This window comes from Oncorhynchus mykiss, chromosome 2 (genome assembly GCF_057628025.1).
Source record: "Oncorhynchus mykiss isolate SJ-2025 chromosome 2, ASM5762802v1, whole genome shotgun sequence".
Classification (NCBI taxonomy): domain Eukaryota; kingdom Metazoa; phylum Chordata; class Actinopteri; order Salmoniformes; family Salmonidae; genus Oncorhynchus; species Oncorhynchus mykiss.
This window is the reverse complement of record NC_143023.1, coordinates 5,554,626-5,575,170: the sequence shown is the minus strand read 5'-3', so window position 1 is coordinate 5,575,170 and position 20,545 is coordinate 5,554,626. Positions and strand designations below refer to the sequence as shown.

Below are 20,545 nucleotides of genomic sequence, written 5' to 3'. Positions count from 1 at the left end.
CGAGGATGGCTGAGCAGCTTGCTGGACGGCCATCCATCCCTCTCCCTCCCTCTCCCTCTCTCTCACCATCTCTTTCTCTCTTTCTCCCTCCCTCCCTCTCTCTTTCTCCCTCTCTCTCTAGCTCCCTTTTAACTCCCCCTCCTCTCTCTCTCCCCTTCTCTCTCTCTCTCTCTCTCTCTCTCTCTCCATCCCTCTTTTTCTCAGCTGTCTCTGTGAGCTTTATTAAAGTGCCTTTCAGTGAAGATGAATGACAGGCAGAGCTAGTGAACATCAGTCTTGTACCAGGGAGAGTTATGTCTGTTTCAGCATGGTATTATATTAAACAGAGGTCAAATTGGAATCACAATATCCATCCAGCCAGGCATGAAGACATGCTGGCCTCTATCACTGTGGAGAGTGTTGTGGTAGACGGTGTGTGTGTGTGTGTTTGTTTGTGTGTGCGGCTGCCAGGGTCCTGAGTGGAATATCACACCATCAATCAAATGTTGTCCATCTCAGACGTGTGTGAAATGTGTTTCTTGGACATAAATCCTCAGGCTCATTCCTGGCCATCAGCTTCCTTTCTTTGCCTCCAAACTTACAACCAAGATCTTAACAACAAGTTCCCAGAAATACTCCTCCTCAACCAAGACCTGAAAGACCTCGTCAACAACAACAATACATCTGGCTGCAGGTAACTAGGTAACTAGGTAACTAGGTGAAGGCTAGCCTACGTTCCAGACCTATTTGTGCTGTTTTGGCAACTCCATTACTGTCATTTGTCATGTTTGGCGTGACAATAACAGCAATGGGGTTGGCAAGACAGCACAAACAGATCTGGGTGAAGACTCCACTGCAATACCTTCTTTGTGTTATTAAACCTCAGACTTAGACGTGATTGGTGGTTAAAAAAAGAGGGAATGAGGTCAGGCCAATCATGTTGATCCGCTGTTAGAATCCCCTCAGTACAGTATGAATACTATATGGAGCACAGAGGGATCAGCCCTAATACCAGCAGCTACTGGAAATCAATCATCTCAAGCTCCAAATGAAAAGACAGTCAAGCTAAAGCCTTAATGAATAAATGCAGAGCGAACATAATCGCTGTGTGTGTGTGTGTGTGTGTGTGTGTGTGTGTGTGTGTGTGTGTGTGTGTGTGTGTGTGTGTGTGTGTAGTAGTGTAGACATGTACAGAACACCAAAGGGTCACATCTACAGCTCTACCGCCAGACTCCCTGAGAGAGAGAGAGAGAGAGAGAGAGAGAGAGAGAGAGAGAGAGAGAGAGAGAGAGAGAGAGAGAGAGAGAGAGAGAGGCCTCAGCTTGCATCTCTAGCCAGAGAAAACATGTCCTCTGTGGGGAGCGCTGTTAGTACCTTCCCCCCTGGGTAGAGCAGAGAAGCTGTATGTGTAGACAAGGTGTTTCATTTCTAACACTGCTGCCAGGATTAGTCTGCAAACCTGCTGTGCAAATATTGTACGGGACAGAAGCACTATGCACGAAAATAAATTCCCAACTGCATAGAATCTCTCTCTTCCTTAGTCATACACTTTGTTGTTAGACTTGCGGTAGAGTTTCAGCAATACAATTACACACTGTAGATTCTTTCAGAGACATCAAGGGCAGAAACTGAGCTCAAGTGTGAAATTCCTTCTTTCCCCACAAAGGAGGAGGCTATCAGCAAACTGAAACTGTCTTGTTTGCACTGAAAGCACCTGTTTCCACCTCCTAAATCAGGGGAATAAGGAACAGAGTTCGCTGGGACCGACGACCATACAAGCCAGGCCATCCTGCTTCTCCCATAGCAGTCAGGGTAAATGGGACGGTGTGTGTGTGTGTGTGTGTGTGTGTGTGTGTGTGTGTGTGTGTGTGAATGTGTGCAGAAGACTTTAGTACACACCTGTCTTGGTGTTCCCTCCCTTGTATGTGATTCGCCTGATGGCGTCGAGCAGCGTTTCCTTGTTAGCGTATGAGTTCAGCTTGAACTCAGTCCTGGCATCATCACTGAACTGTGCTATAGCAACCTGTCAGTAAGAGGGAGAGAGAGAAAGGGGGGGAGAGAGAGAGGGAGAAACAGAGAGAAAGAGAGGGAAAGAGAGAGAGAGAGAAAGAAAGAAAGAGAGAGGGAGAGAGAGAGAGAGAGTGAGAAAAGGAGAGAGGGAGAGGGAGGTGTAAAAGCTTTCATCACACCCAGAGATAATTCTAACAGTGTTTTTGGCTTGGGGGGGGTTTAGGGGTTGTTTATAATTTGGAATGTTGAACATGAATCTGTTCTAAAAAATGTAGAAAATAACTTTACAGAAAATAACTTTACAGAACAAAAAATATAAACGCAACATGCAACAATTTTAAAGATTTTACTGAGTTTCAGTTCATATGAGGAAATCAGTCAACTGAAATAAATTCATTAGGCCTTAATCTATGGATTTCATATGACCGGGTCACAGATACCATAAAACTATGGGCCTCACAATTGTCCTCAGGAGGTCGTCGCGGTATCTCTGTTCATTCAAACAGCCATCGACAAAAATGCAATTGTGTTTGTTGTCCGTAGCTTATGCCTGGCCATACCATTAACCCCACCACCACCATGGGGCACTCTGTTCACAACGTAGACATCAGCAAACCACTCGACCACACGACGCCATACAACGTGGTCTGCGGTTGTGAGGCCGGTTGGATGTACTGCCAAATTCTATAAAATGACATTGGATGGCGGTTTATGGTAGGAAATGAACATTCAATTCTCTGGCAACAGCTCTGGTAGACATTCCTGCAGTCAGAGTGCCAATTGCACGCTCCTTCAAAACTTGAGACATCTGTGGCATTGTCTTGTGTGACAACAATTCACAATTTAGAGTGGCCTTTTATTGTCCCCAGCACAAGGTGCACCTGTGTAATGTTCGTGCTGTTTAATAATCAGTTTCTTGATATGCCACACCTGTCAGGTGGCTGGATAATCTTGGCAAAGGTGAAACGCTCACTAACAGGGATGTAAACACATTTGTTCACAACATTTTAGAGAAATAAGCTTTTTGTGTGAATGGAACATTTCTGGGATCTTTTATTTCAGCTCATGAAACATGGGACCAACACTTCACATGTTGCGTTTATATTTTTGTTCAGTGTAAGTTGCCAATAAAGAATCCAGAACTTATAGTCGCATACTGAATGCACGCTTTCATTGGCATCTTAGCAACTATTTTGCAACATCTTTGGAACAGATGTCTCTGTTACTCACTCTCCTTATGTCCCCTCAGGAATCTATCCCTGTCCCTCCTCTTCCCTTCTCACTCTCCTTATGTCCCCTCAGGAATCTATCCCTGTCCTTCCTCTTCCCTTCTCACTCTCCTTATGTCCCCTCAGGAATCTATCCCTGTCCCTCCTCTTCCCTCAATGTCTCGCTTCCCTTCTCACTCTCATTATGTCCCCTCAGGAATCTATCCCTGTCCCTCCTCTTCCCTTCTCACTCTCCTTATGTCCCCACAGGAATCTATCCCTGTTCCTCCTCTTCCCTCAATGTCTCACTTCCCTTCTCACTGTCCTTATGTCCCCTCAGGAATCTATCCCTGTCCTTCCTCTTCCCTTCTCACTCTCCTTATGTCTCCTCAGGAATCTATCCCTGTCCTTCCTCTTCCCTCAATGTCTCACTTCCCTTCTCACTGTCCTTATGTCCCCTCAGGAATCTATCCCTGTCTTTCCTCTTCCCTTCTCACTCTCCTTATGTCTCCTCAGGAATCTATCCCTGTCCTTCCTCTTCCCTCAATGTCTCGCTTCCCTTCTCACTGTCCTTATGTCCCCTCAGGAATCTATCCCTGTCCTTCCTCTTCCCTTCTCACTCTCCTTATGTCCCATCAGGAATCTATCCCTGTCCCTTCTCTTCCCTCAATGTCTCGCTTCCCTTCTCACTCTCCTTATGTCCCCTCAGGAATCTATCCCTGCTCTCCTTATGTCCCCTCAGGAATCTATCCCTGTCCCTCCTCTTCCCTTCTCACTCTCCTTATGTCCCATCAGGAATCTATCCCTGTCCCTCCTCTTCCCTCAATGTCTCGCTTCCCTTCTCACTCTCATTATGTCCCCTCGGGAATCTATCCCTGTCCTTCCTCTTCCCTTCTCACTCTCCTTATGTCCCCACAGGAATCTATCCCTGTCCCTCCTCTTCCCTCAATGTCTCGCTTCCCTTCTCACTCTCCTTATGTCCCCACAGGAATCTATCCCTGTCCCTCCTCTTCCCTCAATGTCTCGCTTCCCTTCTCACTCTCCTTATGTCCCCTCAGGAATCTATCCCTGTCCCTCCTCTTCCCTTCTCACTCTCCTTATGTCCCCTCAGGAATCTATCCCTGCTCTCCTTATGTCCCCTCAGGAATCTATCCCTGTCCCTCCTCTTCCCTTCTCACTCTCCTTATGTCTCCACAGGAATCGATCCCTGTCCCTCCTCTTCCCTTCTCACTCTCCTTATGTCCTCTCAGGAATCTATCCCTGTCCTTCCTCTTCCCTCAATGTCTCGCTTCCCTTCTCACTCTCCTTATGCCCCCTCAGGAATCTATCCCTGTCCTTCCTCTTCCCTTCTCACTCTCCTTATGTCCCCTCAGGAATCTATCCCTGTCCCTCCTCTTCCCTCAATGTCTCGCTTCCCTTCTCACTCTCCTTATGTCCCCTCAGGAATCTATCCCTGTCCCTCCTCTTCCCTTCTCACTCTCCTTATGTCCCCTCAGGAATCTATCCCTGTCCCTCCTCTTCCCTCAATGTCTCGCTTCCCTTCTCACTCTCCTTATGTCCCCTCAGGAATCTATCCCTGCTCTCCTTATGTCCCCTCAGGAATCTATCCCTGTCCCTCCTCTTCCCTTCTCACTCTCCTTATGTCCCATCAGGAATCTATCCCTGTCCCTCCTCTTCCCTCAATGTCTCGCTTCCCTTCTCACTCTCATTATGTCCCCTCGGGAATCTATCCCTGTCCTTCCTCTTCCCTTCTCACTCTGTTTATGTCCCCACAGGAATCTATCCCTGTCCCTCCTCTTCCCTCAATGTCTCGCTTCCCTTCTCACTCTCCTTATGTCCCCACAGGAATCTATCCCTGTCCCTCCTCTTCCCTCAATGTCTCGCTTCCCTTCTCACTCTCCTTATGTCCCCTCAGGAATCTATCCCTGTCCCTCCTCTTCCCTTCTCACTCTCCTTATGTCCCCTCAGGAATCTATCCCTGCTCTCCTTATGTCCCCTCAGGAATCTATCCCTGTCCCTCCTCTTCCCTTCTCACTCTCCTTATGTCTCCACAGGAATCTATCCCTGTCCCTCCTCTTCCCTTCTCACTCTCCTTATGTCCCCTCAGGAATCTATCCCTGTCCTTCCTCTTCCCTCAATGTCTCGCTTCCCTTCTCACTCTCCTTATATCCCCTCAGGAATCTATCCCTGTCCTTCCTCTTCCCTTCTCACTCTCCTTATGTCCCCTCAGGAATCTATCCCTGTCCCTCCTCTTCCCTCAATGTCTCGCTTCCCTTCTCACTCTCCTTATGTCCCCTCAGGAATCTATCCCTGTCCCTCCTCTTCCCTTCTCACTCTCCTTATGTCCCCTCAGGAATCTATCCCTGTCCCTCCTCTTCCCTCAATGTCTCGCTTCCCTTCTCACTCTCCTTATGTCCCCTCAGGAATCTATCCCTGCTCTCCTTATGTCCCCTAAGGAATCTATCCCTGTCCCTCCTCTTCCCTTCTCACTCTCCTTATGTCTCCTCAGGAATCTATCCCTGTCCCTCCTCTTCCCTTCTCACTCTCCTTATGTCCCCTCAGGAATTTATCCCTGTCCTTCCTCTTCCCTCAATGTCTCACTTCCCTTCTCACTCTCCTTATGTCCCCTCAGGAATCTATCCCTGTCCTCCTTATGTCCCCTCAGGAATCTATCCCTGTCCCTCCTCTTCCCTTCTCACTCTCCTTATGTCTCCTCAGGAATCTATCCCTGTCCCTCCTCTTCCCTTCTCACTCTCCTTATGTCCCCTCAGGAATTTATTACCTGTCCTTCCTCTTCCCTCAATGTCTCGCTTCCCTTCTCACTCTCCTTATGTCCCCTCAGGAATCTATCCCCGTCCTTCCTCTTCCCTTCTCACTCTCCTTATGTCCCCTCAGGAATCTATCCCTGTCCCTCCTCTTCCCTTCTCACTCTCCTTATGTCCCCTCAGGAATCTATCCCTGTCCTTCCTCTTCCCTCAATGTCCTGCTTCCCTTCTCACTCTCCTTATGTCCCCTCAGGAATCTATCCCTGTCCCTCTTCTTCCCTCAATGTCTCGCTTCCCTTCTCACTCTCCTTATGTCTCCTCAGGAATCTATCCCTGTCCTTCCTCTTCCCTCAACGTCCTGCTTCCCTTCTCACTGTCCTTATGTCTCCTCGGGAATCTATCCCTGTCCTTCCTCTTCCCTTCTCACTCTCCTTATGTCTCCTCAGGAATCTATCCCTGTCCTTCCTCTTCCCTCAACGTCCTGCTTCCCTTCTCACTCTCCTTATGTCCCCTCAGGAATCTATCCCTGTCCTTCCTCTTCCCTTCTCACTCTCCTTATGTCTCCTCAGGAATCTATCCCTGTCCCTCCTCTTCCCTCAATGTCTCGCTTCCCTTCTCACTCTCCTTATGTCTCCTCAGGAATCTATCCCTGTCCCTCCTCTTCCCTTCTCACTCTCCTTATGTCTGTTTTTCTATTTGTCTGTCTGAGAGCCTAACTACTGTAGCCAGGGCCCTCTGCACCTCAGCTCAGATTCCTCCATTACCCATCAGCCCCTAATACAGTAGTAAGGGGATACGGAGGACTTTAGTAATGCTGCCTTGTGTCAATAACCTACCAGTTCCTCAGTAATGGGCTGTGAATGGTCTGAAAGAGAAGGCTTGATGAAGATATATGGGCCTCTGTTTATAATGTCTAGACACCAGTCTATTCCAACATAATGGTCTCTCCCTTGAGACCTGGTTTAGATGTGGGTCTGTTTATAATGTCTAGTCACCAGTCTATTCCAATATAATGGTCTCTCCCTTGAGACCTGGTTTAGATTTGGCTCTGTTTGGTGATGTTAGCACAGGCTTTATCTAAACCTAACCTCACCCTGACCTGTGACCCTAACCTCACTCTAACCTGTGACCCTAACCTCACCCTGACCTGTGAACCTAACCTCACCCTAACCTGTGACTCTAACCTGTGACCCTAATCTCACTCTAACCTGTGACCCTAACCTCACCCTGACCTGTGAACCTAACCTCACCCTAACCTGTGACCCTAACCTCACCCTGACCTGTGACCCTACCCTCACCATGACCTGTGGCCCTAACCTCATCCTGACCTATGGCCCTAACCTCACTCTAACCTGTGGCCCTAACCTCACCCTGACCTGTGACCCTAACCTCACCCTGACCTGTGACCTTAACCTCACTCTAACCTGTGACCCTAACCTCACTCTAACCTGTGACCCTAACCTCACCCTGACCTGTGACCCTAACCTCACTCTAACCTGTGACCCTAACCTCACCCTAACCTGTGACCCTAACCTCACTCTAACCTGTGACCCTAACCTCACTCTAACCTGTGACCCTAACCTCACTCTAACCTGTGACCCTCTAACCTGTGACCCTAACCTCACCCTGGCCTGTGACCCTAACCTCACCCTAACCTGACAATAACCTCACTCTAACCTGTGACCCTAACCTCACCCTAACCTGTGACCCTAACCTCACCCTGACCTGTGACCCTAACCTCACTCTAAGCTGTGTGTACTGGACTAGACCAGCCACTCATAGGACATGTTGCTTTCTCAAACATCAGTGGCTGAGATGGATGAGATCAGGTTACTGTAAGACAATGTTCCCCTTCAACAGCTTTGGGTTATATTTATTTATTCATTATTTCCGTGAGATATTGGCTGAATGCATAACTCTATAATATGGAGGTGTTGTCATTGGTCTGACCTGTGTGCCGTCAGGACCAATCAGATCCAGAGCTCCCATCGTACTGTACAGGAAGCGGATAATCTTCTGGAAGTTGTCGTCTCCGATGCTCCAAGACCCGTCCACCAAGAAGACCAGGTCAGCTTTGGCTGCCTTACAGACTGGGGGGAGGGAGGGAGGCAGGGAGGGAGGGAGGCAGGGAGGGAGGCAGGGAGGGAGGGAGGGAGGGAGGGAGGGAGGGAGGGAGGGAGGGAGGGAGGGAGGGAGGCAGGCAGGCAGGGAGGGAGGGAGGGAGGGAGGCAGGGAGGGAGGCAGGGAGGGAGGGAGGGAAGGAGGCAGGGAGGGAGGGAGGGAGGGAGGGAGGCAGGGAGGGAGGGAAGCAGGGAGGGAGGGAAGCAGGGAGGGAGGGAAGGAGGGAGGCAGGCAGGCAGGCAGGCAGGCAGGCAGGCAGGCAGGCAGGCAGGCAGGCAGGGAAGGAGGGAGGCAGGGAGGGAGGGAAGCAGGGAGGGAGGGAAGGAGGCAGGCAGGCAGGCAGGCAGGCAGGGAGGGAGGCAGGGAGGGAGGGAGGCAGGGATGGAGGCAGGGAGGGAGGGAGGGAAGGAGGCAGGGAGGGAGGCAGGGAGGGAGGGAAGGAGGGAGGGAAGCAGGGAGGGAGGGAAGGAGGGAGGGAAGGAGGCAGGGAGGGAGAGAGGCAGGGAGGGAGGGAAGGAGGGAGGGAAGGAAGGAGGCAGGGAGGGAGAGAGAGAGGCAGGGAGGGAAGGAGGCAGGGAGGAAAGGAGGCAGGCAGGGAGGGAAGCAGGGAGGGAGGGAGGCAGGGAGGGAGAGAGGCAGGGAGGGAAGGAGGCAGGGAGGGAAGGAGGCAGGGAGGGAAGGAGGCAGGGAGGGAGAGAGGCAGGGAGGGAAGGAAGAAATTAGATATGGAACTAGGTTAGAGAGGAATTCCAAACACAGAGACAGAAGCCTCAACCCTTCATTCTCATTACAACAGGCCAGCTGGTAAGCCTCATATTGTCAGTCTCATTACAACAGGCCAGCTGGTAAGCCTCATATTGTCAGTCTCATTACAACAGGCCAGCTGGTAAGCCTCATATTGTCAGTCTCATTACAACAGGCCAGCTGGTAAGCCTCAACCCTTCAGTCTCATTACAGCAGGCCAGCTGGTAAGCGTCAACCCTTCAGTCTCATTACAACAGGCCAGCTGGTAAACCTCAACCCTTCAGGCCAGCTGGTAAACCTCAACCCTTCAGTCTCATTACAACAGGCCAGCTGGTAAGCCTCATATCTTCAGTCTCATTACAACAGGCCAGCTGGTAAGCCTCAACCCTTCAGTCTCATTACAACAGGCCAGCTGGTAAGCCTCAACTCTTCAGTCTCATTACAACAGGCCAGCTGGTAAGCCTCAACTCTTCAGTCTCATTACAACAGGCCAGCTGGTAAGTCTCAACCCTTCAGTCTCATTACAACAGGCCAGCTGGTAAACCTCAACCCTTCAGTCTCATTACAACAGGCCAGCTGGTAAGCCTCAACCCTTCAGGCCAGCTGGTAAGCCTCAACTCTTCAGTCTCATTACAACAGGCCAGCTGGTAAGCCTCATATCTTCAGTCTCATTACAGGCCAGCTGGTAAGCCTCATATCTTCAGTCTCATTACAACAGGCCAGCTGGTAAGCCTCATATCTTCAGTCTCATTACAACAGGCCAGCTGGTAAGCCTCATATCTTCAGTCTCATTACAACAGGCCAGCTGGTAAGCCTCATATCTTCAGTCTCATTACAACAGGCCAGGTGGTAAGCCTCATATCTTCAGTCTCATTACAACAGGCCAGCTGGTAAGCCTCATATCTTCAGTCTCATTACAACAGGCCAGCTGGTAAGCCTCATATCTTCAGTCTCATTACAACAGGCCAGCTGGTGGAGAGTGGGGATGACTATCTAACTATCTGTCTCCTCCAGAAGCTTTATCTACTTCCTACTACACAGAGACAGATAAGATCTTCCTTCGTGCTAATTAAAGGTCCAGGGCAGCCATCTTTATCTCAATATATCTGTCTGAGTGGGGAGAGGAAAACTGAAAACTACAGTAGCTGTTATTGGCAGAGAGGTTTGGAACACTCTTTCTCATTGGTCTATTAACTGGTGATGTCACCAGGCAGGCCAAAACTCCATCCCACCAAAACAGACTGTCTGTTCAAACAGCTCTTACACTAAACATGGCTTTATCATCATTTTCACAATTTCACAGTATTGTTCCAACCTCATAGAATGGAAATATATATAACAAACTGGAAAATCACATTTTTGACTGCGCTGTGCCTTTAATATTCAGTTACTGTATTCTCCAGTCATATACAGACTTCAATCAAACTGGGAGCAGATTGGTCTCTCAGAATGTGAGGAACGACTAGAGCTGGCCGGTCTCTCAGAATGTGAGGAACGACTAGAGCTGGCCGGTCTCTCAGAATGTGAGGAACGCCTAGAGCTGGCCGGTCTCTCAGAATGTGAGGAACAGCTAGAGCTGGCCGGGCTCTCAGAATGTAAGGAACGGCTAGAGTTGGCCGGTCTCTCAGAATGTGAGGAACAGCTAGAGTTGGCCGGTCTCTCAGAATGTGAGGAACAGCTAGAGCTGGCCGGTCTCTCAGAATGTAAGGAACGGCTAGAGCTGGCCGGTCTCTCAGAATATGAGGAACGGCTAGAGCTGGCCCGTCTCTCAGAATGTGAGGAACGACTAGAGCTGGCCGGTATCTCAGAATGTGAGGAACGGCTAGAGCTGGTCGGTATCTCAGAATGTGAGGAACGACTAGAGCTGGCCGGTCTCTCAGAATGTGAGGAATGGCTAGAGCTGGTCGGTCTCTCAGAATGTGAGGAACGGCTACAGCTGGCCGGTCTCTCAGAATGTGAGGAACGACTAGGGCTGGCCGGTCTCTCAGAATGTGAGGAACGACTAGAGCTGGCCGGTCTCTCAGAATGTGAGGAACGACTAGAGCTGGCCGGTCTCTCAGAATGTGAGGAACGCCTAGGGCTGGCCGGTCTCTCAGAATGTGAGGAACGACTAGGGCTGGCCGGTCTCTCAGAATGTGAGGAACGGCTAGAGCTGGCCCGTCTCTCAGAATGTGAGGAATGACTAGAGCTGGCCGGTCTCTCAGAATGTGAGGAACGGCTAGAGCTGGCTGGTCTCTCGGAATGTAAGGAACGACTAGAGCTGGCCGGTCTCTCAGAATGTGAGGAACGACTAGAGCTGGCAGGTCTCTCAGAATGTGAGGAACGGCTAGAGCTGGCCGGTCTCTCAGACAGTAAGCTGACTGTGATTTAGCCCGTTCTCCAACGCCAGGAAGAAGTATAGCTTGCCGGTCCTTGGCACAAGAAGGACCATAGCTTGTCGGTGCCTGGTACAAAGAGGGTTGAGAAACACTGGGCTACACTTTGAGGAACAAAGATAGGTCCTTTTTTCTAAGAGTGTAGAGGAATGGCAAGAGAAATGTCTGGCCTGTTTGATCTTTGTTTAAACAAGCCAGAGAGTTAGAATTATAACAAATTGACTGGTACAAACCTCTAGAGGTGGGACAAATGTGTTAAGTCTGAAGTGCTTAGAATTATAGCAGAGTTCTTAGAATGTTGGGAGAGTTCTTAAGGGAAGGTTGTTATGGCAGGGTTCTAATCAAACCGGACAGGAAGTATCGACAGGATGGGAGGAAGGCTTGATACACAGCCAGGCAGCAGTGCACCATGGGGGGATAGAAGTGTGCAAGGCTCTTTCTCAATTTGTCTTTCATCGATTTAATCGATTCCTCCCACGCTCTATCCTCGCCTCATTCACAAAACGCATTGGAGAAGATCCAAGGTCCCGCCCATCGAACCTTCTCCTCCAATGCGATTGAGAAGAAGTTGAGTACTTGTGACTTCTACTATTATTAGGAGCTAGAGATAATATCCAAAATGCAATATTCAACTAATCCCCGCTGTAAAAACGACCTTGAGGACTTTGCTGAGAATACATTGATAAAAGCCCGAAGATGTTTTCAGTCTATTACGGTGCTGTAAAAACCACCTTCTTATTTCTCATTTAATTCAACCTGTGAAGAACTTAATACTTATCACAAATCTGATGATTGCAGTTCACCTAAAAATGGACCAGGACGTGAACCCTCAGGGGGCTGTCTGCCTATGGTATTTGGTAGTGTGAATATGAACCCTCAGGGGGCCGTCTGCCTATGGTATTTGGTAGTGTGTATATGAAGGTCAGTAGAGGAGGGAGGAAGCAAAGCCTCAGCTAATGTAATAAGTAATGCATGCAGATGCTGTGTAAATATGCACAGACTGGAGCTGCTGCTTGTCTGAGCCGCACTGCAAATGTTTGATAAGATACTGGATAATCCCCAAGAAAGAAGACTTAAAAAGTTGATAAGATACTGGATACCCCTCAAGAAAGAAGACTTAAAAAGTTGATAAGATACTGGATACCCCTCAAGAAAGAAGACTTAAAAAGTTGATAAGATACTGGATACCCCTCAAGAAAGAAGAGTTAAAAAATGTATAAGATACTGGATACCCCTCAAGAAAGAAGACTTAAAAAGTTGATAAGATACTGGATACCCCTCAAGAAAGAAAACTTAAAAAGTTGATAAGATACTGGATAGCCCTCAAGAAAGAAGACTTAAAAAGTTGATAAGATACTGGATACCCCTCAAGAAAGAAGAGTTAAAAAATGTTTAAGATACTGGATACCCCTCAAGAAAGAAGACTTAAAAAGTTGATAAGATACTGGATACCCCTCAAGAAAGAATACTTAAAAAATTGATAAGATACTGGATACCCCTCAAGAAAGAAGACTTAAAAAGTTGTATTTCCCTCCAAAAACTCCTTCCCTTCCTCAGCTGAATAAATACCACTAATACCGGTACTTCTTTTAGAGATTGTATAATGTGGTTTATTTGGTATAAAAGTGAGATATATTTTTATTTATCTGTGGTACCTCACTGTGCTGAAGTAAAGGTGAACTGTCATCAGAGATGTAGTGAGGGTTTGAGAAAGGTCACACTATGGTGGGGACAGCAGGGGAGAGGAAGGTGTGTGTGTGTGTGTGTGTGTGTGTGTGTGTGTGTGTGTGTGTGTGTGTGTGTGTGTTGCGGACACACAGTGGCAGTTCTTCTCTCTTACCTTCCTTGGCGGGCGGTATGGTCGGTAGGGGGGGTGACGTGGGGGGTGGTGTCGGTGGCTGGGTGGGGGCGGGGACTAGAAAACACAGAGAGACAAGCACATAAATCATCACGGTGCATCCATCATACCTCTCTATCCACACACACACACCTACAGTGGGGCAAAAAAGTATTTAGTCAGCCACCAATTGTGCAAGTTCTCCAACTTAAAAAGATGAGAGAGGCCTGTAATTTTCATCATAGGTACACTTCAACTATGACAGACGAAATGAGAAAATCACATTGTAGGATTTTTAATGAATTTATTTGCAAATTATGGTGGAAAATAAGTATTTGGTCACCTACAAACAAGCAAGATTTCTGGCTCTCACAGACCTGTAACTTCTTCTTTAAGAGGCTCCTCTGTCCTCCACTCGTTACCTGTATTAATGGCACCTGTTTGAACTTGTTATCAACTTGTTTTTTGCCCCACTGTACCAGAATCCACCTACCTCTCCCATGCTGTCCCCAAACAATGCCTCTCTTTTGGATAAGCCAGGGAGGTTTTTCTGTGGTGAGTGATAGCAGCAGTAGCAGCAGCAGCAGCAGTGTAACCTCCTCCTGGGGGGAGAGCAGCTATCTGTATCCCTGGCAGCGAGTGAGCATCTCCTGTCCCCTAAACAGACCAGTTCTCCCCACCTCATTGCCTTGCCAATGGCCTGCATCATTAGCCTACTATTGTTGCTTCTAAGGGACAGTCGTGCTGTGAGGGACTGACGCCGTGTCCTAAATGACACCCTATCCCCGTTGTAAATGTAGGGAACAGGCTACCGTTTGGGATGTGCCCTAAAGGGAGGTGAAATGAGTTGTGGCTGGTGCTCAGCCACACAGGCAGAGAGCAGCTCTGGGGGGAAGGTTTCATTTACCAGACAAGAGGAGAGAAAGCATGCTTTGTCTTCACTGAGCTGAGCTGATCAACAGGCCAGTCAGTCGTAAGCCACAACAGCCATTAAAGGTAATGGGATCAAGGCTGTTATCTGGAGGGGGGGGGGGGGGCTTTTGCATGGCCTGGAGCAACACTGGAATGATCGGTTCTATGGTTTCCCACTGCTTTCAGCCTCACATCGTTGACTCTGCTGTTTCAATGTGTAACATACAGTATGACAGGTCATCTTCATTTCTACTGCCAATACATCCAATCCAATGTTCATAGCTGGTCATTCTGTTCTACTCCCATAAGAGAGATTTTGAGTGAAGTTGACACCTACGTGTTGTGTCCGTGATGAGAGAGTTGAGGTCAGTTGGTACATACGTGTTGTGTCCGTGATGAGAGTGTTGAGGTCAGTTGGTACCTACGTGTTGTAGTGATGGTGGTGACGGCGGGCCCCTCCATGTCCTGTAGCTGGGTGGAAACGCTGATCTTATACTGGCTGTTAGGGGTCAGATCATAGAAACACTGTCTAGACGCAGAGCCTCCAACACTTACTTCCTGTTTCTGGCCATCTGGAGAGACAACAACAATCAACAACAACAATTAACAATCAACCTTCACAATCAGAGATGCAACATACTGTTGAATACAGATATGAAGATAATTTATAGAGCACAACATGGTCCTACCAGACTGATTCCTTAGTCTACATGTCAGAGAGGCATGTCTCTTCTTTTAATACATTTCTATCTGAACGTACCACAACCTACTGAACGCAACCGTTCAAACAGAAATATCTGTTTAAATAGACTTCTCTGGTAGAACAGAGTTCTCTGGTAGAACAGACTTCTCTGGTAGAACAGACTTCTCTGGTAGAACAGAGTTCTCTGGTAGAACAGACTTCTCTGGTAGAACAGAGTTCTATGGTAGAACAGACTTCTCTGGTAGAACAGACTTCTCTGGTAGAACAGACTTCTCTGGTAGAACAGAGTTCTCTGGTAGAACAGACTTCTCTGGTAGAACAGAGTTCTATGGTAGAACAGACTTCTCTGGTAGAACAGAGTTCTCTGGTAGAACAGACTTCTCTGGTAGAACAGACTTCTCTGGTAGAACAGAGTTCTCTGGTAGAACAGACTTCTCTGGTAGAACAGAGTTCTATGGTAGAACAGACTTCTCTGGTAGAACAGACTTCTCTGGTAGAACAGACTTCTCTGGTAGAACAGAGTTCTCTGGTAGAACAGACTTCTCTGGTAGAACAGAGTTCTATGGTAGAACAGACTTCTCTGGTAGAACAGAGTTCTCTGGTAGAACAGAGTTCTATGGAAGAACAGAGTTCTATGGTAGAACAGACTTCTCTGGTAGAACAGACTTCTCTGGTAGAACAGACTTCTCTGGTAGAACAGACTTCTCTGGTAGAACAGAGTTCTCTGGTAGAACAGACTTCTCTGGTAGAACAGAGTTCTATGGTAGAACAGACTTCTCTGGTAGAACAGAGTTCTCTGGTAGAACAGAGTTCTCTGGTAGAACAGAGTTCTCTGGTAGAACAGAGTTCTCTGGTAGAACAGAGTTCTCTGGAAGAACAGAGTTCTATGGAAGAACAGACTTCTCTGGTAGAACAGACTTCTCTGGTAGAACAGACTTCTCTGGTAGAACAGACTTCTCTGGTAGAACAGAGTTCTATGGAAGAACAGACTTCTCTGGTAGAACAGACTTCTCTGGTAGAACAGACTTCTCTGGTAGAACAGACTTCTCTGGTAGAACAGAGTTCTCTGGTAGAACAGAGTTCTCTGGAAGAACAGAGTTCTATGGAAGAACAGACTTCTCTGGTAGAACAGACTTCTCTGGTAGAACAGACTTCTCTGGTAGAACAGACTTCTCTGGTAGAACAGAGTTCTCTGGTAGAACAGAGTTCTATGGAAGAACAGACTTCTCTGGTAGAACAGACTTCTCTGGTAGAACAGAGTTCTCTGGAAGAACAGAGTTCTATGGAAGAACAGACTTCTCTGGTAGAACAGACTTCTCTGGTAGAACAGACTTCTCTGGTAGAACAGACTTCTCTGGTAGAACAGAGTTCTCTGGTAGAACAGAGTTTTCTGGTAGAACAGAGTTCTCTGGTAGAACAGAGTTCTATGGAAGAACAGAGTTCTCTGGTAGAACAGAGTTCTATGGAAGAACAGAGTTCTATGGAAGAACAGAGTTCTATGGAAGAACAGAGTTCTATGGAAGAACAGAGTTCTCTGGTAGAACAGAGTTCTATGGAAGAACAGAGTTCTCTGGTAGAACAGAGTTCTATGGAAGAACAGAGTTCTCTGGTAGAACATAGTTCTATGGAAGAACAGAGTTCTCTGGTAGAACAGAGTTCTATGGAAGAACAGAGTTCTCTGGTAGAACAGACTTCTCTGGTAGAACAGAGTTCTCTGGTAGAACAGACTTCTCTGGTAGAACAGACTTCTCTGGTAGAACAGACTTCTCTGGTAGAACAGAGTTCTCTGGTAGAACAGAGTTTTCTGGTAGAACAGAGTTCTCTGGTAGAACAGAGTTCTCTGGTAGAACAGAGTTCTATGGAATAACAGAGTTCTCTGGTAGAACAGAGTTCTATGGAAGAACAGAGTTCTATGGAAGAACAGAGTTCTCTGGTAGAACAGAGTTCTATGGAAGAACAGAGTTCTCTGGTAGAACAGAGTTCTATGGAAGAACAGAGTTCTCTGGTAGAACAGAGTTCTATGGAAGAACAGAGTTCTCTGGTAGAACAGAGTTCTATGGAAGAACAGAGTTCTCTGGTAGAACAGAGTTCTATGGAAGAACAGAGTTCTCTGGTAGAACAGACTTCTCTGGTAGAACAGAGTTCTCTGGTAGAACAGAGTTCTATGGTAGAACAGAGTTCTATGGAAGAACAGAGTTCTCTGGTAGAACAGAGTTCTATGGAAGAACAGACTTCTCTGGTAGAACAGAGTTCTATGGAAGAACAGAGTTCTCTGGTAGAACAGAGTTCTATGGAAGAACAGAGTTCTATGGAAGAACAGAGTTCTATGGAAGAACAGTGATCTATGGTAGAACAGAGTTCTATGGAAGAACAGACTTCTCTGGTAGAACAGAGTTCTATGGAAGAACAGAGTTCTATGGAAGAACAGAGTTCTATGGAAGAACAGAGTTCTATGGAAGAACAGAGTTCTATGGAAGAACAGAGATCTATGGAAGAACAGAGTTCTATGGAAGAACAGAGTTCTATGGAAGAACAGAGTTCTATGGAAGAACAGAGTTCTATGGAAGAACGGAGATCTATGGAAGAACGGAGTTCTATGGAAGAACAGAGTTCTATGGAAGAACAGAGTTCTATGGAAGAACAGAGTTCTATGGAAGAACAGAGTTCTATGGAAGAACGGAGTTCTATGGAAGAACAGAGTTCTATGGAAGAACAGAGTTCTATGGAAGAACGGAGTTCTATGGAAGAACGGAGTTCTATGGAAGAACAGAGTTCTATGGAAGAACAGAGTTCTATGGAAGAACAGAGTTCTATGGAAGAACGGAGTTCTATGGAAGAACAGAGTTCTATGGAAGAACAGAGTTCTATGGAAGAACAGTGTTCTATGGAAGAACAGAGTTCTATGGAAGAACAGAGTTCTATGGAAGAACAGAGTTCTATGGAAGAACGGAGTTCTATGGAAGAACGGAGTTCTATGGAAGAACAGAGTTCTATGGAAGAACAGAGTTCTATGGAAGAACAGTGTTCTATGGAAGAACAGAGTTCTATGGAAGAACAAGTTCTATGGAAGAACAGAGATCTATGGAAGAACAGTGATCTATGGAAGAACAGTGTTCTATGGAAGAACAGAGATCTATGGAAGAACAGAGATCTATGGAAGAACAGAGTTCTCTGGTAGAACAGTGTTCTATGGAATAACAGTGTTCTATGGAAGAACAGAGATCTATGGAAGAACAGAGTTCTCTGGTAGAACAGTGTTCTATGGAAGAACAGAGATCTATGGAAGAACAGAGATCTATGGAAGAACAGAGTTCTATGGAAGAACAGAGTTCTCTGGTAGAACAGAGTTCTCTGGTAGAACAGAGTTCTATGGAAGAACAGTGTTTTATGGAAGAACAGTGTTCTATGGAAGAACAGAGATCTATGGAAGAACAGTGTTCTATGGAAGAACAGAGATCTATGGAAGAACAGAGTTCTATGGAAGAACATCATTCTATGGAAGAACATCATTCTATGGAAGAACAGAGTTCTATGGAAGAACAGCGTTCTATGGAAGAACAGTGATCTATGGAAGAACAGAGTTCTATGGAAGAACATCATTCTATGGAAGAACATCATTCTATGGAAGAACAGCGTTCTATGGAAGAACAGAGTTCTATGGAAGAACAGAGTTCTATGGAAGAACAGAGTTCTCTGGTAGAACAGTGTGGGCCTCTAATGTTAGCATCTTTGAAGCCAAAGACAGAGTGAACTGGCACACACGAGACTAATGGTGTCCATTCATCAACTTCATTATTGCAATTATTTTCCAAAGGTGTCTTCTTGCCATTGTAAATGTAATGGAGACTCTGCCACATCGAATGAAACCTCACACACACACACACACACACACACACACACACACACACACACACACACACACACACACACACACACACACACACACACACACACACAATTCCTGTGTATTTAACATGATCTGTGGCTCCTGCAGTCAGATATCCTGGGCCACTGATCTGTACGTGACCCAGTCAGTCAGAATCAGAACAGAGGACAATAGAACTAAAGGTTCTGGAACTCTGCCTTCTAGATGTTCTCTAGCTGCTCCTGCATTCTACATTCTAATTCCTCAAATCTCTCCTTCCAGGGATTTCCTTCCACTGTCTCTGTCTGTCTGGCAGGGACAGTGGCAGTACTTTATCTGCAGCTCAAATGGTACCCTATTCCCTACAGAGTGCACTACTTTAGATCAGAGCCCTATGAGCCCTGGTCTCAGCTAGCCGGAGCTGAATGACAAAAAGGATGCACAGATTTGTATTTTCTTTCATTTCTAAAATAAATGCTAAAACAGGAAGAATTTAAAAAAATATATAATCATTTCTCAGAATTGTGTTATATTGGAAACAGATCAGGGATAATGTGTCTCTGCATCCCAATTACAGAAGGAGATTTACGAGGGTTCTCCTTCACAGTCTAGATGATTTCACGTAATAATGTCCAGGAATAAGGACCACAGAAACACACATCCAATAATGGGATTAACCAAATATGTACCAGAGTCGTATGACTGCTGATTCCTGAGCTAAACAACTGGATGGGATGTTTTCACTGAAAGACCCTTTTAAAACCCAGCTATGTGGAAGATGATCAGACGTATTGGCTAAAACATCAAAACGCCCTCCAACAAATACCACCCTCCCTATTATACACTGGGGCGGCAGGGTAGCCTAGTGGTTAGAGCGTTGGACTGGAACGTTGCAAGTTCAAATCTCCGAGCTGACAAGGTACAAATCTGTCGTTCTGCCCCTGAACAGGCAGTTAACCCACTGTTCCTAGGCCGTCATTGAAAATAAGAATTTGTTCTTAACCGACTTGCCTAGTTAAATAAAGGTATAAAACAACACTAGGTCATTGATTTTATCCAGTATTTTGTTGTTGTCCAGTCACATATCTGGACAGAAAATAGAGATTTCCTCAATATTAACCAGTCGTCATGAAGTGTAAAACGGATCATTATTAGATATTTATTAGCTAAATGTTACAAAGACTGAAGTCTTTAAATTACATTAATTGCTATTAGCTTACTACACTCCTTGTATACTTGAAATAGACTCCAGAGAGAATACACACACACACACACACACACACACACACACACACACACACACACTAGAACACAGGGTAGACAACATGATGGTTATTATGCCATGCTGTCACTAACCACACAGAGCTGAACACAACCTGCCATGCTGTCACTAACCACACAGAGCTGAACACAACCTGCCATGCTGTCACTAACCACACAGAGCTGAACACAACCTGCCATGCTGTCACTAACCACACAGAGCTGAACACAACCTGCCATGCTGTCACTAACCACACAGAGCTGAACACAACCTGCCATGCTGTCACTAACCACACAGAGCTGAACACAACCTGCCATGCTGTCACTAACCACACAGCACATTACTACTGTATACCTTCCTAGCAGTCAATCAACTGTGCTCCTATAATATCAGTGAGCTATGAGATAGAACTAATTCCAGAGAGATCCAGACGGAGCACGTTAAGGCATACGGAAGGAATAGAGGCAGGGTCTGGTTTTAATATTGGAACAGATCTCAAATCTCCTGTGTTTAGAGAGATAAATGGAGAGAGAGAGAGGGGGGGGGGATAAAGACAAAGAGAGAGAAAGGAAGAGAGAGAGAGAGGGGGAGAGAGAGAAAGAGAGAGAGGGGGGAAGAGAGAGAAAGAGAGAGGGTGGGGGAGAGAGAGAAAGAGAGACAGACAGAGAGAGAGAGAAAGAGAGAGGGGGGGAGAGAGAGAAAGAGAGACAGACAGAGAGAGAGAGAGGGGGGGAGAGAGACAGAGAGAGGGGGGGTGAAGGGAGA

General features: G+C 46.8%; 1 protein-coding gene across 1 annotated transcript in view; it reads right to left on the bottom strand.

The window, feature by feature from the left end:
* LOC110511431 (collagen alpha-1(XIV) chain) overlaps positions 1-20,545 on the bottom strand; it is a 256,230-nt gene that overhangs the window by 109,510 nt on the left and 126,175 nt on the right. The window contains 4 exon segments of the mRNA XM_090186206.1: positions 1,879-2,002; positions 7,913-8,052; positions 13,043-13,117; positions 14,377-14,523. Coding sequence (XP_090042332.1) covers positions 1,879-2,002; positions 7,913-8,052; positions 13,043-13,117; positions 14,377-14,523 — 486 coding nt within the window.